This window comes from Ovis canadensis, chromosome 19 (genome assembly GCF_042477335.2).
Source record: "Ovis canadensis isolate MfBH-ARS-UI-01 breed Bighorn chromosome 19, ARS-UI_OviCan_v2, whole genome shotgun sequence".
Taxonomy (NCBI): domain Eukaryota; kingdom Metazoa; phylum Chordata; class Mammalia; order Artiodactyla; family Bovidae; genus Ovis; species Ovis canadensis.
In genome coordinates, this window is record NC_091263.1 from 22428885 (window position 1) to 22449257 (window position 20373).

General features: G+C 36.4%; 1 protein-coding gene and 1 non-coding gene across 12 annotated transcripts in view; one reads left to right on the plus strand and one right to left on the minus strand.

Moving 5' to 3' along the window:
* The window catches only part of CLASP2 (cytoplasmic linker associated protein 2), a 179866-nt gene that overhangs the window by 106633 nt on the left and 52860 nt on the right, over positions 1-20373 (minus strand). For all 11 annotated transcript variants that reach the window (XM_069561344.1, XM_069561342.1, XM_069561339.1 and 8 more), the window contains 2 exons: positions 18793-18939; positions 861-940 (listed from right to left, as the gene is read on the minus strand). In XM_069561344.1, coding sequence (XP_069417445.1) covers positions 861-940; positions 18793-18939 — 227 coding nt within the window. The remainder of the gene's footprint in view (positions 1-860; positions 941-18792; positions 18940-20373) is intronic.
* Positions 8852-8924, plus strand: TRNAG-CCC (transfer RNA glycine (anticodon CCC)). The gene has a single exon. It is a non-coding gene; the product is annotated as a tRNA-Gly (tRNA).

The following is a 20373-nucleotide window of genomic DNA, read 5'->3' on the forward strand; positions in this document are numbered from 1 at the left end:
TTCCCCTTTTACTTAAAAGGAAACAAAAACTTGCCAGAAACAAGAGTACGAAGGGGAGCAAGGCATGAGACAAGGCAGAAGAGGTCAGAGGGGGACCAGGTAACATTCAGTTAGAGAAGGACCACTGGAGTGTCTGAGCCTTTCTCCCTCCTGCTTTCCCTGCTAAGTTAGGGATCAGCAGGAATAATTCCTAGGTGTCTGACTCTTGTACCTGTTTAAGTAATGGTTTCCACACGAAACACTGGAAGAGTACATTGAAAGGAGAAGATCATGAATCCAGCTGTGCACAGGTTGAACCTGAGATGCCTCAGAGATGCCAAAGAAACAACAGGTGGAAAAATTACTTTCACAATAAAGAGACGTCTGGCTTAGAGATAAAAACCTAAGCATTATCTATGTGAAGGCAGGAACTAAAGCCATAGATTTGAAGGAAGTGACTTAGTAAGAAAATGGAGAGTAAGAAGAGAGGCCTAAAACTAAACCCTTAAGAAATCTCAAATATTCAACAGTCAAATAAAGAAGGGTGCAGCTATAAAGGAGAAATAGATGAAGCAGACAAAAAGATAGGGGGAAAAAAATGAAAGAACACTGTTCACAAGCACCTTTAAAAAAAAATAGTGGATATACTGAGACACTATAATGTAATATGACTCAATGGTATGGATTTAATTATATCTCAGCCTCACTGAAAAATTACTTGAACATCCAACTGTACCAATAAATAATAATTTGATAATAGTAAGTCAAGTATTTTATTTATGCAGTCAACTCAGGAAAAAAAGGATTTGAAAAAAGGGACAAAAACAAGTGATTATAACAGGGAATATGCATGGGGAATGCCACATTACTGGTACCCTTACCTGAACAGAAGGGACATCTGTAAAAGCTTTTATAAAATCATCCTCATCAACTGCTCCGGCACCTCCTTCCTTAGAAGCACCTGATAATTAAATAGAAAAAAAAAAATTTTTTTTAAGTTTACCCTTAAGCATTTTAGCACCATAATGCCATGAAAAAATTAACTCTTTTGATGTGAAAAAGGCATAATTTTGAGACATTCCATTTTACAAGAAGACGTTGAAAACTCTTCAACTTCTAAGAAAAGAGAAGGTACTTAGTAGTAGTTAACTCTCTATAAGATACTAGACAAGGTTGGTAATAGAATCCAAACTATACAAACCCTCTCACCCTTCGTTCAATGAAACAGCAAGGACACAAGAAATACAGGTAAAAGGATAAACATTAAAAAGAGGAACAGTTTAAGCAACAATGTCACTATCGATGGCAAGTAAGTGAGACAGAGGATCCATGTGTGCTGCAGGGGCCAGGGAAGCAGATGTGGAAAAAATGAGGGTCTTCAAATCAACTGCAAACATACATAGAGCTCTCTTATTGTACATGCACAATCAAAAAGTAAATGCAATAGGCAGTACTTACTTAAAAGCCTCTAATTAACCCAAAAAGAAATGCAAAAAGGCAACATGGTTGTCTGAGGAGGCCTTACAAATACCTGAGAAAAGAGAAGCTAAAGGCAAAGGAAAAAAGGAAAGATACATCCATCGGAATGCAGAGTTCCAAAGAATAGCAAGGGGAGAGAGGAAAGTCTTCCTCAGTGATCAATGCAAAGAAATAGAGGAAAACAATAGAATGGGAAAGACTAGAGATCTCTTCAAGAAAATCAGAGACACCAAGGGAACATTTCATGCAAAAATGGATAAAATAAAGGACAGAAATGGTATGGATCAAACAGAAGCAGAAGATATTAAGATCAGGTGGCAAGCATACACAAAGGAACTACACAAAAAAGATTTTAATGACGTGAATAACCAAGATGGTGTGATAAGTCATGTATAGCCAGACATTCTGGAGTATAAAGTCAAGTGGGCCTTGACAACGACCAAAGCTAGCGGATGTTATAGCTGAGCTACTTGAAATCCTAAAAGACTCTACTGTTAAAGTGTTGTACTCAGTATGCCAGCAAATTTAGAAAACTCAGCAGTGGCCACAGGACTGGAAAAGATGTTTTCATGTCAATTCCAAACAAGGGCAAGGCCAAACAATGTTGAAACTACCGTTCAATTGCACTCATTTCACATGCTAGCAAGGTAAGGTTCAAAATCCTTCAAGCTAGGCTTCAACAGCATGTGAACCAAGAACTTCCAGATGTCCAAATTGGATTTAGAAAAGGCAGAAGAACCAGCATTCAAATTGCCAACATCCACTGGATCATAGAAAAAGCAAGAGAATGCTAGAAAAACATCTACTTCTGCTTCCTTGACTATGCTAGATGCTGTGGATCACAACAAACTGTGAAAAACTCAAGAGATGGGAATACCAGACCACCTGACCTGCTTTCTGAGAAATCTGTATGCAGGTCAAGAAACGAAGTTAGAACTGGACATGGAAAAACAGACTGGTTCCAAATTGGGAATGGAGTATGTCAAGGCTGTATATTGTAACCCTGCTCATTTAACTTCTATGCAGAGTACATCATGCCAAATGCCAGGCTGGATGAATCACAAGCTGGAATCAAGATTGCTGGGAGAAATATCAATAACCTCAGATATGCAGATGATACCACCTTAATGACAGAAAGTGAAGAGGAACTAAAGAGCCTCTTGATGAAGGTGAAAGAGGAGAGCGAAAAAGCTGGCTTAAAAGTTAACATTCAAAAAATGAAGATTATGGCATCTAGTCCCATCACTTCATGGCAAATAGATGGGGAAACAATGGAAACAGTGATAGACTTTATTTTCTTGGGCTCCAAAATCACTGCAGACAGTGATTGCAGCCATGAAATTAAAAGATGTTTGCTCCTTGGAAGGAAAGCTATGACAAACCTAGACAGTGTATTAAAAAGCAGACATTAGTTTGCAGACAAAGGTCCATCTAGTCAAAGCTATCATTTTTCCAGTAGTCATGTACGGATGTGAAAGTTGGACCATAAAGAAGGCTGAGCACTCAAGAACTGATGCTTTTGAACTGTGGTGTTGGAGAAGACTCTTGAGAATCACCTGGAGTGCAAGGAGATCAAACCAGTCAATCCTAAAGGAGATCAACCCTGAATATTCATTGGAAGGACTGACACTGAAGCTAAAGCTCCAATACTTTGGCCACCTGATGCAAACAGCCAACTCATTAGAAACGACCCTGATGCTGGGAAAGACTGAAGGCAGGAAGAGAAGAGGACGACAGAGGACGAGATGGTTTGATGGCATCACCAACTCAATGGACATGAGTTTCAGCAAACTCCAGGAGATGGTGAAGGTCAGAGAAGCCTGCTGTGCTGCAGCCGTGGGATTCCAAAGAGTCACAACTGGGAAACTGAATAACAACCTTATCCAGTAGTTCCTAAACATTCAACACAGTTTTCATAACAACTTTCTTTCCACAATTATTAATATATTTTGTTCCTTTATATGTTAATACCATTTCTTGCAAAATACTTTGTTACAATATTAAGAGCAAATGAGCAACCAGTAGGGAGGCCTGAGAAACAATATCTGACTCCTGGAAAGTATACATCCCAACTGGTACAGGAGACCTGCACAGAAACACCACAGCAGAGCCAGTTATCCTCAGTGTGCTCAAGAATGGAAAGCAGAAAGTTCTACAGACAAATGGAAATGTGAAGGGGGAGCTCAGTATGAAGAGTCATTACACTGTATATGCAATTTACTCAAGTGTCATATGTACAACAGAATGCTAATGCCCACACATCAGCCCACCAGCCACAACAACGCCAAAGGCCTCAAGGGAATGCAGAGAATCTGACTAAACCCCGATAAGGCCAGTGCCAATGACTAAAGACATACATAGGAAAGTCTAAGTTTGAAAGTCACAATTTATTCCAATCATAATGTCTTGATGATGCAGTAAATTCTGTCTTCTATAGAGTAGGGTCAAATAAGCTAGTGGAGAATAGAGGGGGGAGGCAGAAATTAAATGGCTTTTAGAAGTCCTACAGAAGAGGGAATTCCCTGGTGGTCCAGTAGCTAAGTCTCTGTGCTCCCAATGCAGGGAGCCCAGGTTCGACCCCTGGTCAGGGAACTAGATCCCACATGCTGTAAGGAAGAGTTCACGTGCTACAGCCAGAAGATCCCATGAGCCGCAATTAAGACCCGGTGCAGCCAAAGACATAAATTTTAAAAAAGAAGTCCTACAGAGATACAGAGACAAATCAGCCTTAGGACTATCTCAGATATGACAGGCCTCTAAACCTGGACATGAATATTACCAAATTTGGTAAGGACTTACATAGTTTGAATACTTGACCCTAATGTACCTTACTTCTGAGAATCGCTGTGGTTAAGCAGAAGTGCTGCTCACAGTGTGAAGACAGAGGCCATGCTGAGTTCTGCATTCTAACCTTTCTTACACCTCACATGTCTTATAAGGACACCTTTTTATAAACCTAGTTTGCCTAATGTTTTTCCTCACCTTCAATTTGAGTGTTTGGCCTACAAAGTATTATAGGAAAAGGATCTCTCTGCATAGGAAATAAACTGTTGAATCAATTGTTTCATTTCACATTCAACATTCCATCTTCTGATACAACTTTAAAAAGTTCACCTAAACATACTACAAAATCCCTTTAGCACCAGCAAGGAAATAACTACACAGAAGAAAGTGAAAAAGAGTAATGGGCTTTCATGTCAAATATTACTGCAAGAAAAGGAGAACGGGCATGCACACCAAGGAGACGTATTTAGACAAATTAAGCTTGAAAGCAGGAGCACAGGTAAAGGTTGGGCTGAAGGGATAAGCAAAGCTGGCTTCCAAACTGCCTGAAGCTCTTTCAAATGTAACTGGGTTAACAATGACACCAGAGGATGTTAATGACCTGAAACAGAACAGAAGAGCTCTGCCCAGCTGTCTGGTGGTGGTGATGGTGGTTTAGTCGCTCAGTCGTGTCCGACTCTTGTGACCCCATGGACTGTAGCCCGCCAGGCTCCTCTGTCCATGGGATTCTCCAGGCAAGAATACTGGAGTAGGGTGCCATTGCCTTCTCCAGGGGATCTTCCCGACCTGGGAATTGAACCCAGGTCTCCTGCATTGTAGGCAGATTCTTTACCAACTGTTTGAAGCCTGCACAGTTGCCTAACCACTTTAAAACAGAGGTCAGTAATTTTTTTCTGTAAAGGACTAGAGAGTAAATATTTTAGACTCTGGGGGCCATGTGGTTTCTGTTGCAATTTCTCAACTCTGCCATTATAGCCTAAAAGCAGCCACAGACAATATGTAAATAGTGAACAAGGCTGTATTCCAATAAAGCTTTACTTGCGGACTACTGCAATTTGAATTTGATATAGTTTTCACATGTCATACAATATTCTTCTTCTTCTGAATATTACTAGTCATTTAAAGATGTAGAAAACATTCTTAGCTCATGGGTGAAATAAAGACAGACAGTTGGCTGGACTTGGCCTGTGTACTATAGTTTGCTGATCCCTGCTCCAGAATCTACTCTAAGCTGGTAATCACTTGCACTGGGAGGCACAGGGAGGGGAAGGCCGATTAGGGGGTACTGTCATTCAGGAGATAGCACGGCTTCTCGTGTGCCAGACTGGCTAGATCAGGCACTCTCAGAAATCCTCAAATACTACTTCCAGAGGTTCAAGTATAAAGAGAAAACTCCATTCTTGCCAGTCCTTAACTACTAAGGATACAAAGGTGAATGAAGCCAAGGGTAAAGTAGTATGCTTTAGATACAGGAGCAAGGAGAGCAACGTCTCAGAGGTGGAAAGAGGAAGGCTCCTCCCACGCTACAATGAAGCGACTGGCACTGAAGACAAAGATAAATGCAGGAAAAACAACATGGAAGGAAGTATGGCATGAACCTTGATAAACTTCATAAAACATCCATAATTTTTCAAGAGAAAATTACACTAATGAAACAACCAATGATGCTTTTGAAGAGTGCTATGAAAAGACAGAAGAGCTTTCTGGACCCTCAACTTTCTAAGGGAAGTAGGCTGAAAAAGATACTCAGCTGAAAACACAAGACACTTCTAGGCAAAAGAAGAAAAGACTTTGGGGGGCAGAGCCAAGGGTCCAGGACGCAACCAACAACAGAGGAAAACAATGGTTTAGAGAAACATACCCAAAGAGAGAACGAAACCTTCCTGATGGAACATTCATGACGCCTCAAGTAAGGGAAACTGACAGCAGACTCCTGTAGGATTTCAAAATGCTACAAATCAGTGACTATTAGGACGTTCCTGTTCCTCCCCTTTTTAAAGTAAGAGTGTCGATTATGGTTTTTCCATGCTGGTACCACCATTATATGTTGACTGTGTGGGGGGTAAGTAGATGTCTTTTTAGCTCAGAGGCCCTAGGATGGAGAGGAGCCACCCAGAGGCTCACACTCATCTGGACCTGGTGCAGATCACAAGATGATGGACTGTAAGCCTGATGGTATAATTAGGATGAGACTTTTGGGAAATGTCCACGAGTACCGTTTTGTATGTGGGAGACATGTGAATTACTGTGGTCAGAGGGCAAACTGCAGCAGACTGCACAGAGAGCTATAAAAGCTGCTTTCACTGCTGACAACTTCTCATTTTGTAATACAATTTTGCAGCTTTCCCTATTGAAAAGTGAACTTCCCAGGAAAAGAGGTGGAGAGGAGTAACTGAGAATTCTAGTTGAGACAAGACCTAGGACAGGCTGAAGGGGTCCCTATCTGGTGATTCTCTAGTGTGTAGCATAAATAAACTTCCTCTGAGGAAAGCTTCTGGAACCTCCAATTTGGACCTGAAGGACCAATTCAATTGAAGGACCAAGTTCAAGCAATGAACAGACAATCAAAGTTCAAATATACTGAATCCTTGAACAAAACAGAATTAAACTGCACGGGTCCACTTACATATAGTTTTTTAGAATTTATTTAGTTTTTTAAAAATACTGAGGTCTACACTTTGTTTTATTTACTTTTTTTTTTGGCTGCACGGCATGCAGGATCTTAGTTTCCCAACCAGGGATTGAACTCGGACCCCTGGCAGTGAAAGCATAAAGTCCTAACCACTGAACCAGAAAGGAATTACCCAGGATTTTTAAGATAAATAACGCAGTACTACATGATGTATGGTTTGCTGAATCCATGGGTGTAGAACTGCAAACAGGGAGGACTGACTAGGGGACCTGAGTATCTGATGACTTGGGTATTCGTGGTGGGTCCTAGAACCGATGCTCACAGGTACTGGGGGATGACTGTACACAAGAGGGCAAACCATTATGAATTAAGTCACAGGGAACAAAGAACAGAATTTTAGAAGTGTAGATATGAGAACTGTCTAGGTACAGACTACAGAATATTAATAGATGAGGGTATAATGCTTAAAGAAATAATATGGCTAGAATCACAAAGATGTCAATCAATAAAAGATAGCAGGAATAAACAGATAATTTGGGGGGGAGGAAAATGCAGTAGTACAACTATTTAAATTAAAACAAAACAAAACCAACTTTGACTGAAAGATTAAACAAAAGAAATATTTAGAGAACTAGAAGATACACCTGAATAAACTACTCAGAATGTGGCAGAGAGAAACAGGGAAACGGAAGTACATGAAAAGACATGGAGGTCAGCATGAGAAGTTCTAATCTCTACCTAACCGGAGTGCCTCAGAGAGAGAGAATGGAAATGTTCACAAAAAGATGATGGCTGTGAACTTTCAAGATTCATGGAAACCAGGAATCTATAGAGTCAGGATGCACAACATAACCCAAGCAAGATAATTAAAAAGAAACCCACACCTAGAACTCTGTGGTGTAACTGCATAATACCAAAGAGTCAGTCACCAGAGAAAGAAGAGATTACCTCGAACGGAACAACAGACTTCTCCAAAGCAACAGTGGGAGCCAGAGAATATATTAATATCCTCAAAGTTTTAAAAGAAAGAACTGTAAATCTAATTGTGTACTTAGGAAAATTAATCTTTAAATAAGAACGCAAGTGGAAAAAGTCAATGCACTGAAAATGAAGAAAACTTGAGCCCACCTCATGCAAAGAGTTGACTCATTGGAAAAGACTCTGATGCTGGGAGGGATTGGGGGCAGGAGGAGAAGGGGACGACAGAGGATGAGATGGCTGGATGGCATCACTGGCTCGATGGACGTGAGTCTGAGTGAACTCCGGGAGTTGGTGATGGACAGGGAAGCCTCACGTGCTGCAATTCATGGGGTCGCAAAGAGTCGGACACAACTGAGCGACTGAACTGAACTGAACTGAACTGAACTGAAGGATGGTCTGATTAGAGGTTGGCAGAGGTTGGCAAACATTTTCTGAAAAGGGCCAGATAAAAAATATTTTAGGCCTCACGGTTTGTGGTGCAATTACTCAACTCTTCACAAATGAATGAGTGTGGCTACATTTTAATAAACCTTTATTTCTTAAATCAGATAGCAAGGACGTATTTGGCTGTCGGCTATAATTTACCAAACTCTGGGGTAGATAAAAAGCTCAAAACGATATATAGTAAAATCATTTTAAAATTAAACTTTATCTAGGTGATTAGTTGTAAAATCAAAATATAATTAATTTAATTTCCATGCTTCAAGCAAAAAAGTTAGAAATTTTAAATTAAAAAATACTATGCGGAGGAACCTTGAGAGCAATTACACTCAGTGACAAATACAGTATGATCTCGCTACTTGTGAATTTTTTAAAAAAAAGGCACAGATACAGAGACCAGATTGGTGGTTGCTAGAGGCAAGGGGTAGATGAAATAGGCGAAGAGAGTAAAAAGATACAAACTTCCAATTATAAAATAAATTAAGTCATGGTATGTAAAGTACAGTATGCTGACTACAGTTAATATTATATTGCATATTTGAAAGTTGTGGGACTTCCCTGGTAGTCTAGTGGCTAAGACTCTGAGCTCCCAATGCAGGGGGCCCAGGTTCGATCCCTGGTCAGGGAATTAGACCCCACATGCTGCAAGTAAGTGCAGCAGAATAAATAAATAAAACTAAGTTAAAAAAAAAGTTGCCGAGAGAGTAAATATCAAGAGTTCTTATCACAAGAAAAAAACGTTCTGCAATTACGTATGGTAAAGGATGTTAACTTGACTTACTATCGTGGTCATTTTGCACTATATACAAATTATGATCATTATGTGGTACAACTAAAACTAATCTTATATGTCAATTACACCTCTATTTTAAAAAAAAGAAAATGCATTGACTCTGTAGATGAATCTGGGGAGAACTTAACATCTTTATAACACTGTTTTCCTATCCAGGAATGTAGCATGTCCATTTATTCATACCTTTTAAAATTTCTTTCAATAAAGTTTTATAATTTAACAAAATACTATGCTTTTACCATAAAAGAAAAACATTTTCAGGTATCTAGAAATAAACCAAACCAAACAAACAAAAAATAGAAAAACTTTGAGGGGAAGAAAGATTAAATTTTAATGAGACATTAAATAACACCAAAATTCGTGGATAGATACTCTGTGTTCATGGAAAGGAAATCTCAGTATCATAAAGATGTCCAGTACTCCCAAACCACTGCCATAATCAAGCCTCAAACAGGATTTTTTGTGGAAATTGTCAAGCTGATTCTAAAATCTATTTGGAAGACCAACGGGCCAAGAACTGTTGAAATAACCCTTGTAAGTAAAAGGTAGAAGTACTTGCCTAACCAGAAATCAAGACTTACAAAACTAAGATGAAGATGACAATTAGGTTTTACTGCAGGGATAGACCAACTCATCAAACGAACAAAATACAAACCTCAAAAATAGATCCACAAATGTATAAAAAAACTGAAAAATGACAAAGAAATGATTAACAGGGAAAGTAATTCAATAATAATGCCCTAAAATTCAACAAAAGACTGAAATAACGGACTATCTATTTTTAAAAAGTTATTTCCTTTCGAAGGGAAATTTTAAAACTTTTAAAAAGCAATCTTAAAACTTAACAGTAGACATTCTGATTCACAAGGTAAAATGGTAGTCATCCAATTTCAAATCAAATGTTCTATGAAATACTCCAAAACGCAGAGACCAAAAAGGAAAACAAATAAAACTGCCCAGAGCACATAACTTGTTATACATGTTCTCACTTCAAACTTCAATTGTCCCATTATAGATAAATGGGGAATATAGACATCCTAAAACCAGCAATGTCAACTACAGAGCCCTTGCTGGAGAGAAAATTCTGAGGAATTTGTATGGAAGAGGAGGATCCTGGCAGGGGAGCATGCAGGTATCAAGTATGGTTCCTTGTAGAACCAGCGATAAGCAGCACCTAGATGAGGGAGGTATCCCTTCAAAGCCTGGTGGATAAAGGAAGAGAAGATAAGGGTTCTCCTGAAACAAGATGGTATCATAGTGTCACAGAATCAGAAGTATAATAAAAAACCCCCTTGTATTAATTAGAAAAGAAGTTGCATTTCACTATACCAACAGGAGAGGGCATTCCTGAACTAAGAAACAGTCTATTTTTCTTTCAGGCCCCAGAGAATCACTTGTTATTTGAAAATATTCTTAGGATATTTGAGGAAATTTGAGTATAGAATGGAAGTGCTTAAAAGGAGGTGTATAATTTAAAAGAATAAATTTACAGAAAATAAAAGGGCTTAAAGGAACAAGTTAAATGTCACCACAAAGAAATCAGACAAATCCACAATATGGGAAAATCTTAAAAGACAACCAGCTTAGACTCTTTTTTAAAAAAGTCAATGTTGTGGTATAAAAATTGGTAAAGGAATTGTTTTATACATAATACTATGAAATATTTTGGCATATGATAATAGTATTATGGTTATAATGAAGACATTTTTAACAATTAGAAGTTTCACATTAAAATACTTATGGCTGTAATGTTGTGATGCCGACAATTTACTTTCCAACTGTCAAGTTTTGAAAAAGCATGCATGAGAATATATCTATATGGAGATGATTAAAACAAATATGGCAAAATGCCAGTTGTTAGATCTGGGTGATGATTATTTGCTGTATGCCAATTGATGCTTTTGAACTGTGGTGTTGGAGAAGACTCTTGAGAGTCCCTTGGACTGCAAGGAGATCCAACCAGTCCATTCTGAAGGAGATCAGCCCTGGGATTTCTTTGGAAGGAATGATGCTAAAGCTGAAACTCCAGTACTTTGGCTACCTCATGTGACGAGTTGACTCACTGGAAAAGACTCTGATGCTGGGAGGGATTGGGGGCAGGAAAAGAAGGGGACGACAGAGGATGAGATGGCTAGATGGCTTCACCGACTCGATAGATGTAAATCTGAGTGAACTCTGGGAGTTGGTGATGGACAGGGAGGCCTGCCGTGCTGCGATTCATGGGATCGCAAAGAGTCGGACACGACTGAGCGACTGAACTAACTGAACTGAACTTTGCTATATGCTAAAAATTTTTCATAATAAAAACTACATAAATTCTAGCTCATTAAAAAGCTACAGTAAGTATGGATTAACATCAGGGAAAAAGGAAAGAAACTACAGGAATCAAAATCCACACAGTTAGTAGTTATTTCAAGTCAATGGAGTAAAGAACATTTCGTCTAATTGCAAAGACAATAACTTGTCCATACTTGAGGAAAACATTTAAATGAATATACTGTCACCTTATACATAAGAATTTCAGATATATGGGACAAACTAAATGTAAAATAATTTTATGTTTTAGAATAAATTAGACTATTTGTATAAACTTTTGGGTCAGAATAGTCCTTATACAAGAGAGGAAATTTGGAAGTAAAAAAAAGGACAGATATTTTACCTAACAAAACAAAATTTTAAAATTTCGATATAAAAGTGCCACAGATAAAAGAGAGACTGAGGAAACACTTGTGACTTATAATAAGAGCATAAAAGGCCTAATATTTTAAAAATTGTAACAAACTGTTGAGAAGATAAAACAGTCCAATTTTTAAAAATGAGAAAATAATAAATTATAACTCACATAAGAGAATATGCTAATTCCCATTAATAAATTCAAATATTCCAAATTTAACTGGAATATAAACTCTAGGAGGACAGGTCTTGGTTCCGTTCCCTGATATTTCCTAGAGATTAAAAAAGTAGCAGCACATTGAAAAAGCTTTCAGTAAACATTTGCTCATTGCTGCCTGGCTGGGCAGGTGGATGCACATTAAAAGAAAGCGGTACCCAGTGACATTCACCAAATGTCATTCACCAAAATGACAATTAATGAAGCTGTTCTATTCAGTGCTGGAGAAGGTAAAATAATGTCTTTATTAAAATGAAAAACAAGCAACCTCATTTAAAGGCATCTATTCTACAGATTTCCTTCTAGAGAAGGAAACGGTAACCTAGAGTATTCTCTTCAGAAGAGACTGGCAGGCTACAGTCCATGGGGTCGCAAAAGGGTTGGACATGACTTAGCCACTAAACAACAACAAATAGAACAATGCTACAGATTAGAAGCACCAGAAGGTCCAAATATATAAGTACACGGGGACCTGCATTCTTAGTAATCGCATTAAGTTGTGAACAACCTGAATGACACTGACACTGGAATGGTTTATTAAATCATGGTCCATCAATAATGTGGGATACTTACATTATTAAAAAAATGTGACAGCTCTCATTCTCAATGTTACAAAAACAAAAATATGTTTTGTGGGGGGCGGGGAAACAAGCTGCAAAGTGTTTACCAGCACGTTTAATGTGAGCAAGAATAAAATCTAATCTGAATACTTACACAAATAAACATGGAATAAGATATGGAAGGAATATCATAGATAATACTGGCTACTTAGGGCAAAGAGATTAGAGAGACCAGATATTAAGACCTTTTTTTTCTAAACATTTCTCTAATGTTAGACTTGTTAACAGTCAGTATATCTTTCATGGGCATCCCAGGTGGCTCAGCAATAAAGAATCTGCCTTTAATGCAGGAGATGTAGGTTCAATCCCTGGGTTGGGAAGATCCCCTAGAGAAGGAAACGCAACCTACTCCAGTACTCTTGCCTGGGAAACTCCATGGACAGAGGAGCCATGGGGTGGCAAAGAGTCAGCCATGACTTGGCAACCAAGCAGTAACAACATGCCTTTTACATTAAAACAAACAAACAAACAAACAAACTATGCATTGCATTACTAAGAAACACAAACACGGATTCTAAAAAGGAAAAATGTCTGTGTACAAAACAGATAACTACTAAGAAACTACTGTAGAGCACTGGGAAATTTACTCAATATTCTGTGGTTGACCTAAAGGGGAAGAAAACCCAAAAAAGAGGAGATACACATATCCATATGGCTGCGTCACTGTGCTGTGAGTAGAAATCAATACACCACTGTGAAGCAACCATACTCCAATAAAAATTAATTCTAAAAAAAGAAATTTAAAATTTTAATTAAAAAATTAAATGTACAACATGGTCATCACAGAAATAATGTTTATCAATTCAATAATATAATGTGATAAATATAAGCTTGGAATTATAAGCTATCAATATTAAAAACTTCTACTTTATATGGACCAAGTATAACAAGTCTAACTAATGGAAAAAGTCCCTCCCATGTGTGACCTATGTTAATGATAATTCACTCTTTTCTGAGACAAACTTTGAAGTCAATTTGCCTGCCTAAATGACACTCTAGTTTTCTAACACTTAAATCTCAAGTCAAAAAGTATAGGCAGATGAAGCATGGAAAGGCCAGAACACTAACAAGCACTAACACTAGTTGGTGGGATAATGAGCATGGACAGACATAGTCATTTCTTTTCCACTTTTTTTTCCTTGAGCACTCTGATGGTCTGCTCAGTGTCTAATGTGAAGCCCTACACATAGCAGGCTCTATACAAAGACGTAGACAAGAACAATAACTTATCTGTGAAGAGAGTGGGTTTTCAATATGCCTACTAATTTCAATCAAAATAGTCTGGTTGTTTATACTACTTCCTCCCTTCTCTTAAACATTCTGAATGCTTCATAAAATAAACTTTATGCAATGAAAATTTTTTCAACTTTTGCACAATAGGTAAAACAAAACTGAGGTAAAAGAAAATAACTGTAGCAAAACACATATATTTTTAGACATACCAGACAATTAGGCAGCTTATTGATTTATATTTAACTACTTATCAGTTAATTATTCAAATCATATTTATCTTAAAACCAAAGTTAAGAGAGATAGCACCAGGGCTTCTTATGAATAAATGAGAGGGGATTCACAGTAATTTAAGACAGAACCAATCCCTAAATTCCAAATTTAACAGTGTTTTGCTCCATAGGATAAAAATAAGAAATATGTATCTCATGTATTATGAGGGAGGAGATGACCCAGAGATGATCCAAAAAGCCCTTGACAGTGGGCCAAACACTGGGCTCTTGTCTTGTCTCTGCTAATAACTAACTGGTCTTGGATATATCATTTACTTTCTGAGTCTGTTCATCTGAACTGGGGTTGTATCATTTTTTGAGATAACTTCAGGGCTAAAATCTTCTGGGTAGTACCATTCCCAGTCATTAGGGGGATTAAATAAGGAATAAAGCAACAAAACAAAATACACAAACAGAAAAGTTACTTGGTTTTATATAATTTCAAAGACAAGAAACTAAGGTTTACAAATTAAAAATTCAGACTTCAAGATTAAACAAATTCTATGAGATTTGTTTTATTAATTATATACCAATTTTTATAACCTTGATTTTGTTAAAAGGGAAAACAACTTTGCTGTCTGCATGACAGGAATAAATGGGAATGATCAACATAATCTGTGGAAAATAGATATTTGGACATAAATAATAAAACAGGTAAGACAAGTAAGACAGGTGACAAATCACTAACCTCAAAATCTGGTAAGAATTATAAGTAAGAGCAATTATATCATCATCTAACTCAATTTTTATTTTTAAAAAAGAATAGCAGCCAAAATAATTGGTACAGGAATAGGGACATTATAACTCAGAAGATAAGCTTTAAAAAGGCAATTTTAAAGAGCAAAACACTAAAAAAAGCATTTCCATTTATAATAAAAAATTACTAGTTGGCTTATTTCCAAATATTCTACTTTGTTGGGAATCACACTAGTTGAGGCTTAAAATGACTGATTTGTGGATGTTGAAAATAGTGATGCTTCCTACAGATTTTAACCTTAGAACTTTAGGATCTAAAGTTTATCGAGTTTAGTACGGGGTGGCAATATAACAAAATGCTTTCTGTGCTTCACCCACTTGTTAAAAGCATGACCAGTTCAAGTTGCTTAAATTCTCCAAACTATAGTTTGCTTATCAGTAAAACTGAGTTAATAAAGTACCTAAATTAGTTTTAATAAAACTTGAGTTTTATTAAATTCAAGGTTTAAATGAAAACATACATAAAAACAGACCCTAGTATTTTTGGAAAAAAAGTTATTGACTAAAATATTATAGAAATGTAAATATCTGAAATAATCAAGTATCTTCACCAATTGTATTGAAGCCATTAAGCCAAAAGAAGGGAAAATGTGTTTATCTAAATTCCTACTATGAAATCACAAATGTTATTCAGAAAATGGTCTATTTAAGGGAATTCAATTTATCTTTATTCTAATTTGCAAAGCATAAAGACACTTTTGACAGCCACATAATATGGATTTTCATAGCAATGGTATATCGATATGGAGCAACCCATAATCTTTTAAAAAAAATTCTCCTTGGTTTAGAAGCCACCCAGTATGAGAACAGGTTGGCACGTTGAGCCAAAGAACAAAACAAAACTAACACTAAAGAGTAAACACAGGTCTTACTGACTTTAATTAACTGGATAGGATATTTTGCTAAAAATAGCATACACCTCTTTAATCTCGACTTATATCTCTGGGAGAAGTAAATTAAACTCCAAAACTTCAAAGTAGATTCAATCAGGGTTCTAAAAGACGCTCACTTTATTTTTATTTTGGAAATCTTACCTGAAAAGAAATTTGTTAAACACAGTGAACTGTGATTGGCTTTTACCACTATTACATACCTCTACCTACTGTACCCTTTCAATCAGGAACTAATCATGCCTATTTATTACATACCACGGAGTAGCAAACAAAACGCTTGGACTGACCCACCATTATTCCATATAAAGTTAGGAGAAATAAAATGTACAGTCTAGAAAACGCAATAGTTATAATAGAGGCAGGACAACTCTCAAGTATTTGAAAGTATGTTAACAAATAATCCACCTTCTCTGCCTAAGTTACAAGGAGCAGATTTTTAAGCAATATAGGAATTAAATTACCCAGATTTGAAATGGCTTATAACTTTTGTGAAGGATACTATGCCAAACTGAAAGAGCACAAGCAATCAATGTACCTTTTGATTCAGTAGTTTAAAAATTCATTCCAAGAAATGGCAGGAGATGTGCTGGAATATATGCACGAGAGACTGATGGCATAGGACAGCAGAAAACACGAAAGCAAGCCTAGGTATTATTTAGCCATGAATAGGTTTAAATTAGTAATTTAAGACAATGAGAAAATGGTCAGGGCTAAGTATTAATATAAAGAAAAAACATATACAAAACTATATAATGAAGGATGCCAATCCTGCCCTCCTAAGAAAATATCTGTATGTGTAAAACTAATTGGAAAAGTAACTATAAAAATAACTGGGACAAAATACAGTTGATTATGTCTTGTGTAGTGGTACTACAGATGGTTTTTGTTCCAAATTTAATCCATGAATATATACTTAATTAGATGCTGAATAATCAACCAAGTATCAGGAATGCTCTGAAAGGGACTGCTATACCTAAATAGTAAATTTAAGTATATGACTCCCAATGCCCCTTCTAACTCAAAGATTCTACAACTCTAAGAAAACTATCTGTGACTGATTTAAAAATCAGTAAGCCTCAGCCAAGAACAAAAAAGTTGAAAGCTGTATTTTCAAAGGACTGACAGCCAAGAATAGCATTAATTTCTGAAGCAATATCAGTATCTTCTGGCTAAGAGTTTTTTTCTTAGACAGAAAAATGGGCAGTGAACCTAAATGAGCTACGGCAAACAAAAGAAACAAACAAACAAAAAACTGCAGAATGAATATGCTATTGCCAAAACAATGAGGAGGAGAGGAATGAAGAAAAAACGAAGGTGTATCCCTTGTTTTTACCAAAAGGGCTGCCACCAAAATAGACAGCATCCTCTGTATGGGTGATTAATGATGACAATGCTGAAAGCTACCTACACTCTTCTATCTGGTAGGATTACAAATCAGAGAAGGGAATATGGTATTAAGAAAGTCTCTGCTTCTTTAAAAAATCTGATTTTATCAAGTTGATTAACATCAGAATTAAGTGACTTTTAGTAGGTAAACTACAATCTCAACCTTCATCAAAGAAAAGAAAACAAGAAAATCACAGCTAATTATAAACCATTGGCTCAGAGTCACAAAAATGTTAAATATTTTCACAAAGCATTTTAAATATTAATCCATTTTAAGTCAAGGCAATTTCATAAAATAATTATCATAATATCACAGATTAGAAACTTATAAGTCAAAATAAAGAAAACATATTCCTCTTGTAATTAGCAAAGGTAGCCATTTGTTACAAAAGTAAGCCACCACAGAATGTCATTAACTTTATACCAGAGATAAGAATCCATACTAGACATCATGTGATAGGCTACAATGACTACAGAATGAGAATATACTCTTAAAATTGCAAAACAAAAAGAAAATGATTAAAATACTAAAGTATAAATTACTCAAAATATCGAGAAATTATTTATATGCATGCAAATATACATGTATATACCATACCATACCATCTTTCTTGCTAGTATTGAAGACATTTAAAAGATGAAATATTTATAATAGTTTTACTATGTTTAGAATATCCTATGATGTAAAAAATAACATTTGGTTGTATAGAAAGATCAAGAAAACACAACTTATAGAACCTGGTCAAAATACAGTTTATTTTTCTTTCCTTTTTATTTTTAATAAAAGGACTGTAGACAAAAAAAAAAAAAACAAAACTGAAGGCTATGACTTTCCCACTAGCTATCATAAACAAGTAAAAATCTATTTTCCCAAATCATAACACATAAATTTATTAATAAAAAAGAAAGAAACTACTGTCTTTTTAGCATTAAATATTTATCTTTTTTCTTATAGAATTCATTTTACTGTAAAAACTTGGCAAAACTAGCACCTTAAAAATACAGCTTTCTAATTAGTGGATGAAAATAATACTCATAAAAAATTCAAAGATAAACAATATGCTAAAAAGTTTAATATGATCAAAGAATATACTATGTGTTATATAATTGCCATAAAACCTGATTTTTCCTATTTATTATTAATCCAGAATACATTTTTGAGGTAATTTTACTTGACCACCACCCATTTCCTATTGTGACAAATTATTCAATACCCAGTATCTTTAACCATTTCTCCAATGTTAGAGTATTTAAGACTTCTGCCCTAGATGAATGTATATGAACATTATATGAATCAGTACTTCCTTAACAACTAAAGCACCTGAAAATAGCCAAATTCTGAAAAACCTACTTTCTCCTTGAAAACAGAAAGACCCAAACCCCTAACACGCCCTTAAATATCTTTTTATGGCATCTGAAAAATTAATAATCTCAAGAAAACACAAATTCACTTATGTTCTGAGAGGAAATATCAATGTACGAAATTTTAAATGTTTTCGGAAAGGCAGCACATTCTTCTGAGTGCTGCAACAGATTCTCTAGCTCTGCAATCCTGCTGCAGTCATGAATAAACACATTCCTCTGAAGTTCTGAGTATGTGTGGCCATATCAAGGGCATGAGGCATGCACATCAGATTTGAAATGGATTTACATTACCTCCAACCTTAGGGCCACCTGCTGAACCAGGCTTCCTTGCACTGTTGACAGGATTTCCGGATGTTTTAGGTGCAGGAACCTTGAAGGCCGAAGCAGCTGATGATGGCCTATTTCCATCCACTGATTCTTCATCATCAAAGCTCTTATCTGCACAAAGTGTTAGAAAAATGTATTTTAAGAGAACCAAGCTTTGCTCAATTTTCCATAAAACTCAAAAATCAAAAAAGGTATGTATAAAGTCATTACTTTCTCAGATAGATAATACAAAATAAAGCTCCTTTGAATAAGCATTTATATACTAACACTATATAAAATAACCCAGTGTAATTTAAAATCAGTTTACAATATTATCTTAGTTCTCACCTAGATATATTAAGTCAAAACATAAAACCAAACACATTAACACTAAGAGTAGTAAGAAGCATTTTTCATTTCTCTGCTACTCATACAAGCATTTTCTGCCAGCTCCTCCCACAGTGCATCTTCCAGCACACCCTGCCTTATTTCTTATACCCAGATTCTGCAACTTACAATCACAGATCCGTTTGCAAATCAGTCGCCTCATTCCTCTGAAAGCTCTTAATTTCCCTCACCCTAGGATGCTCTGGATAGTTCACATGGCCAAATACAATAGATTTGATACTAATCAAAGATTCTATCAAAAATAGACAGCAACAACCACAGAACCACCACTGAGGTTTGTGCCGGCATTTTTCTTTCTCTTCCCTGCCCTAGGTGCTGTAACAGCCAATCAGCTACAAGGTGACATCATCTTATGGCAGCTACTGCCAGATGAAAGGTAAAAATTCTCCATGTATTTAAAAAAATTCTCCATGGAGCTGCAATCCTTAAGTCTATAACAAAAATTTCAAGGGTGTTCAATACTAAAGGTTTATAAACCTAAATATGTTTCCTTCTCTTTAAGCCACATGAAAATTTATACAAAGGAAAAATAACCTTTTCTGCAATGTTTGTTCTGCTGGAGTGCTTCTTATTGCATCAGTAAAGCACGGAGCATCACAGTGCTCGTTACTGTGCATAATTAACTCTGTAATCTTACAATCTGCTGTTTCTTTAAGCCACAGAAACCAAACTGAACAATTTGTTCTTATCAACGATTCAAAAATATTCTACAAAGCTCCTTTTGGACTATTTATGAATAACTACACTAGTATAACCTCCTCGTACAAAATGAACCCTCCCATCCCCAATCCACCCTTCAAATCACAAGACGCGTGCCTTTTACTCGTCTGAGAAGATGGTTTTCTCTAGGACCCTGCACAAACCAACCACGACAAACAAGATGGGCGAGGCAGAGAAGCAGCTTTACCACAGGCTTCAGATCAATATGCCAGAATCTCTTCTTTTCAGTCTGCATCCCTTACCTACACAAACACCCAAATCAGGTAAAACAGACTCATCCCTACAAACCACTGCAAGTCCAACTACTCAGTGTATTTAAAAAAATACCAGACAAGTGTTAAGACTGTTTTATTTACTGGAAAAAAAAAGAATCAAATAGATACCCTAATACAAACCACATCACGTTTCAAGTGTTTTTCTTAAACAGTACAACTTGTA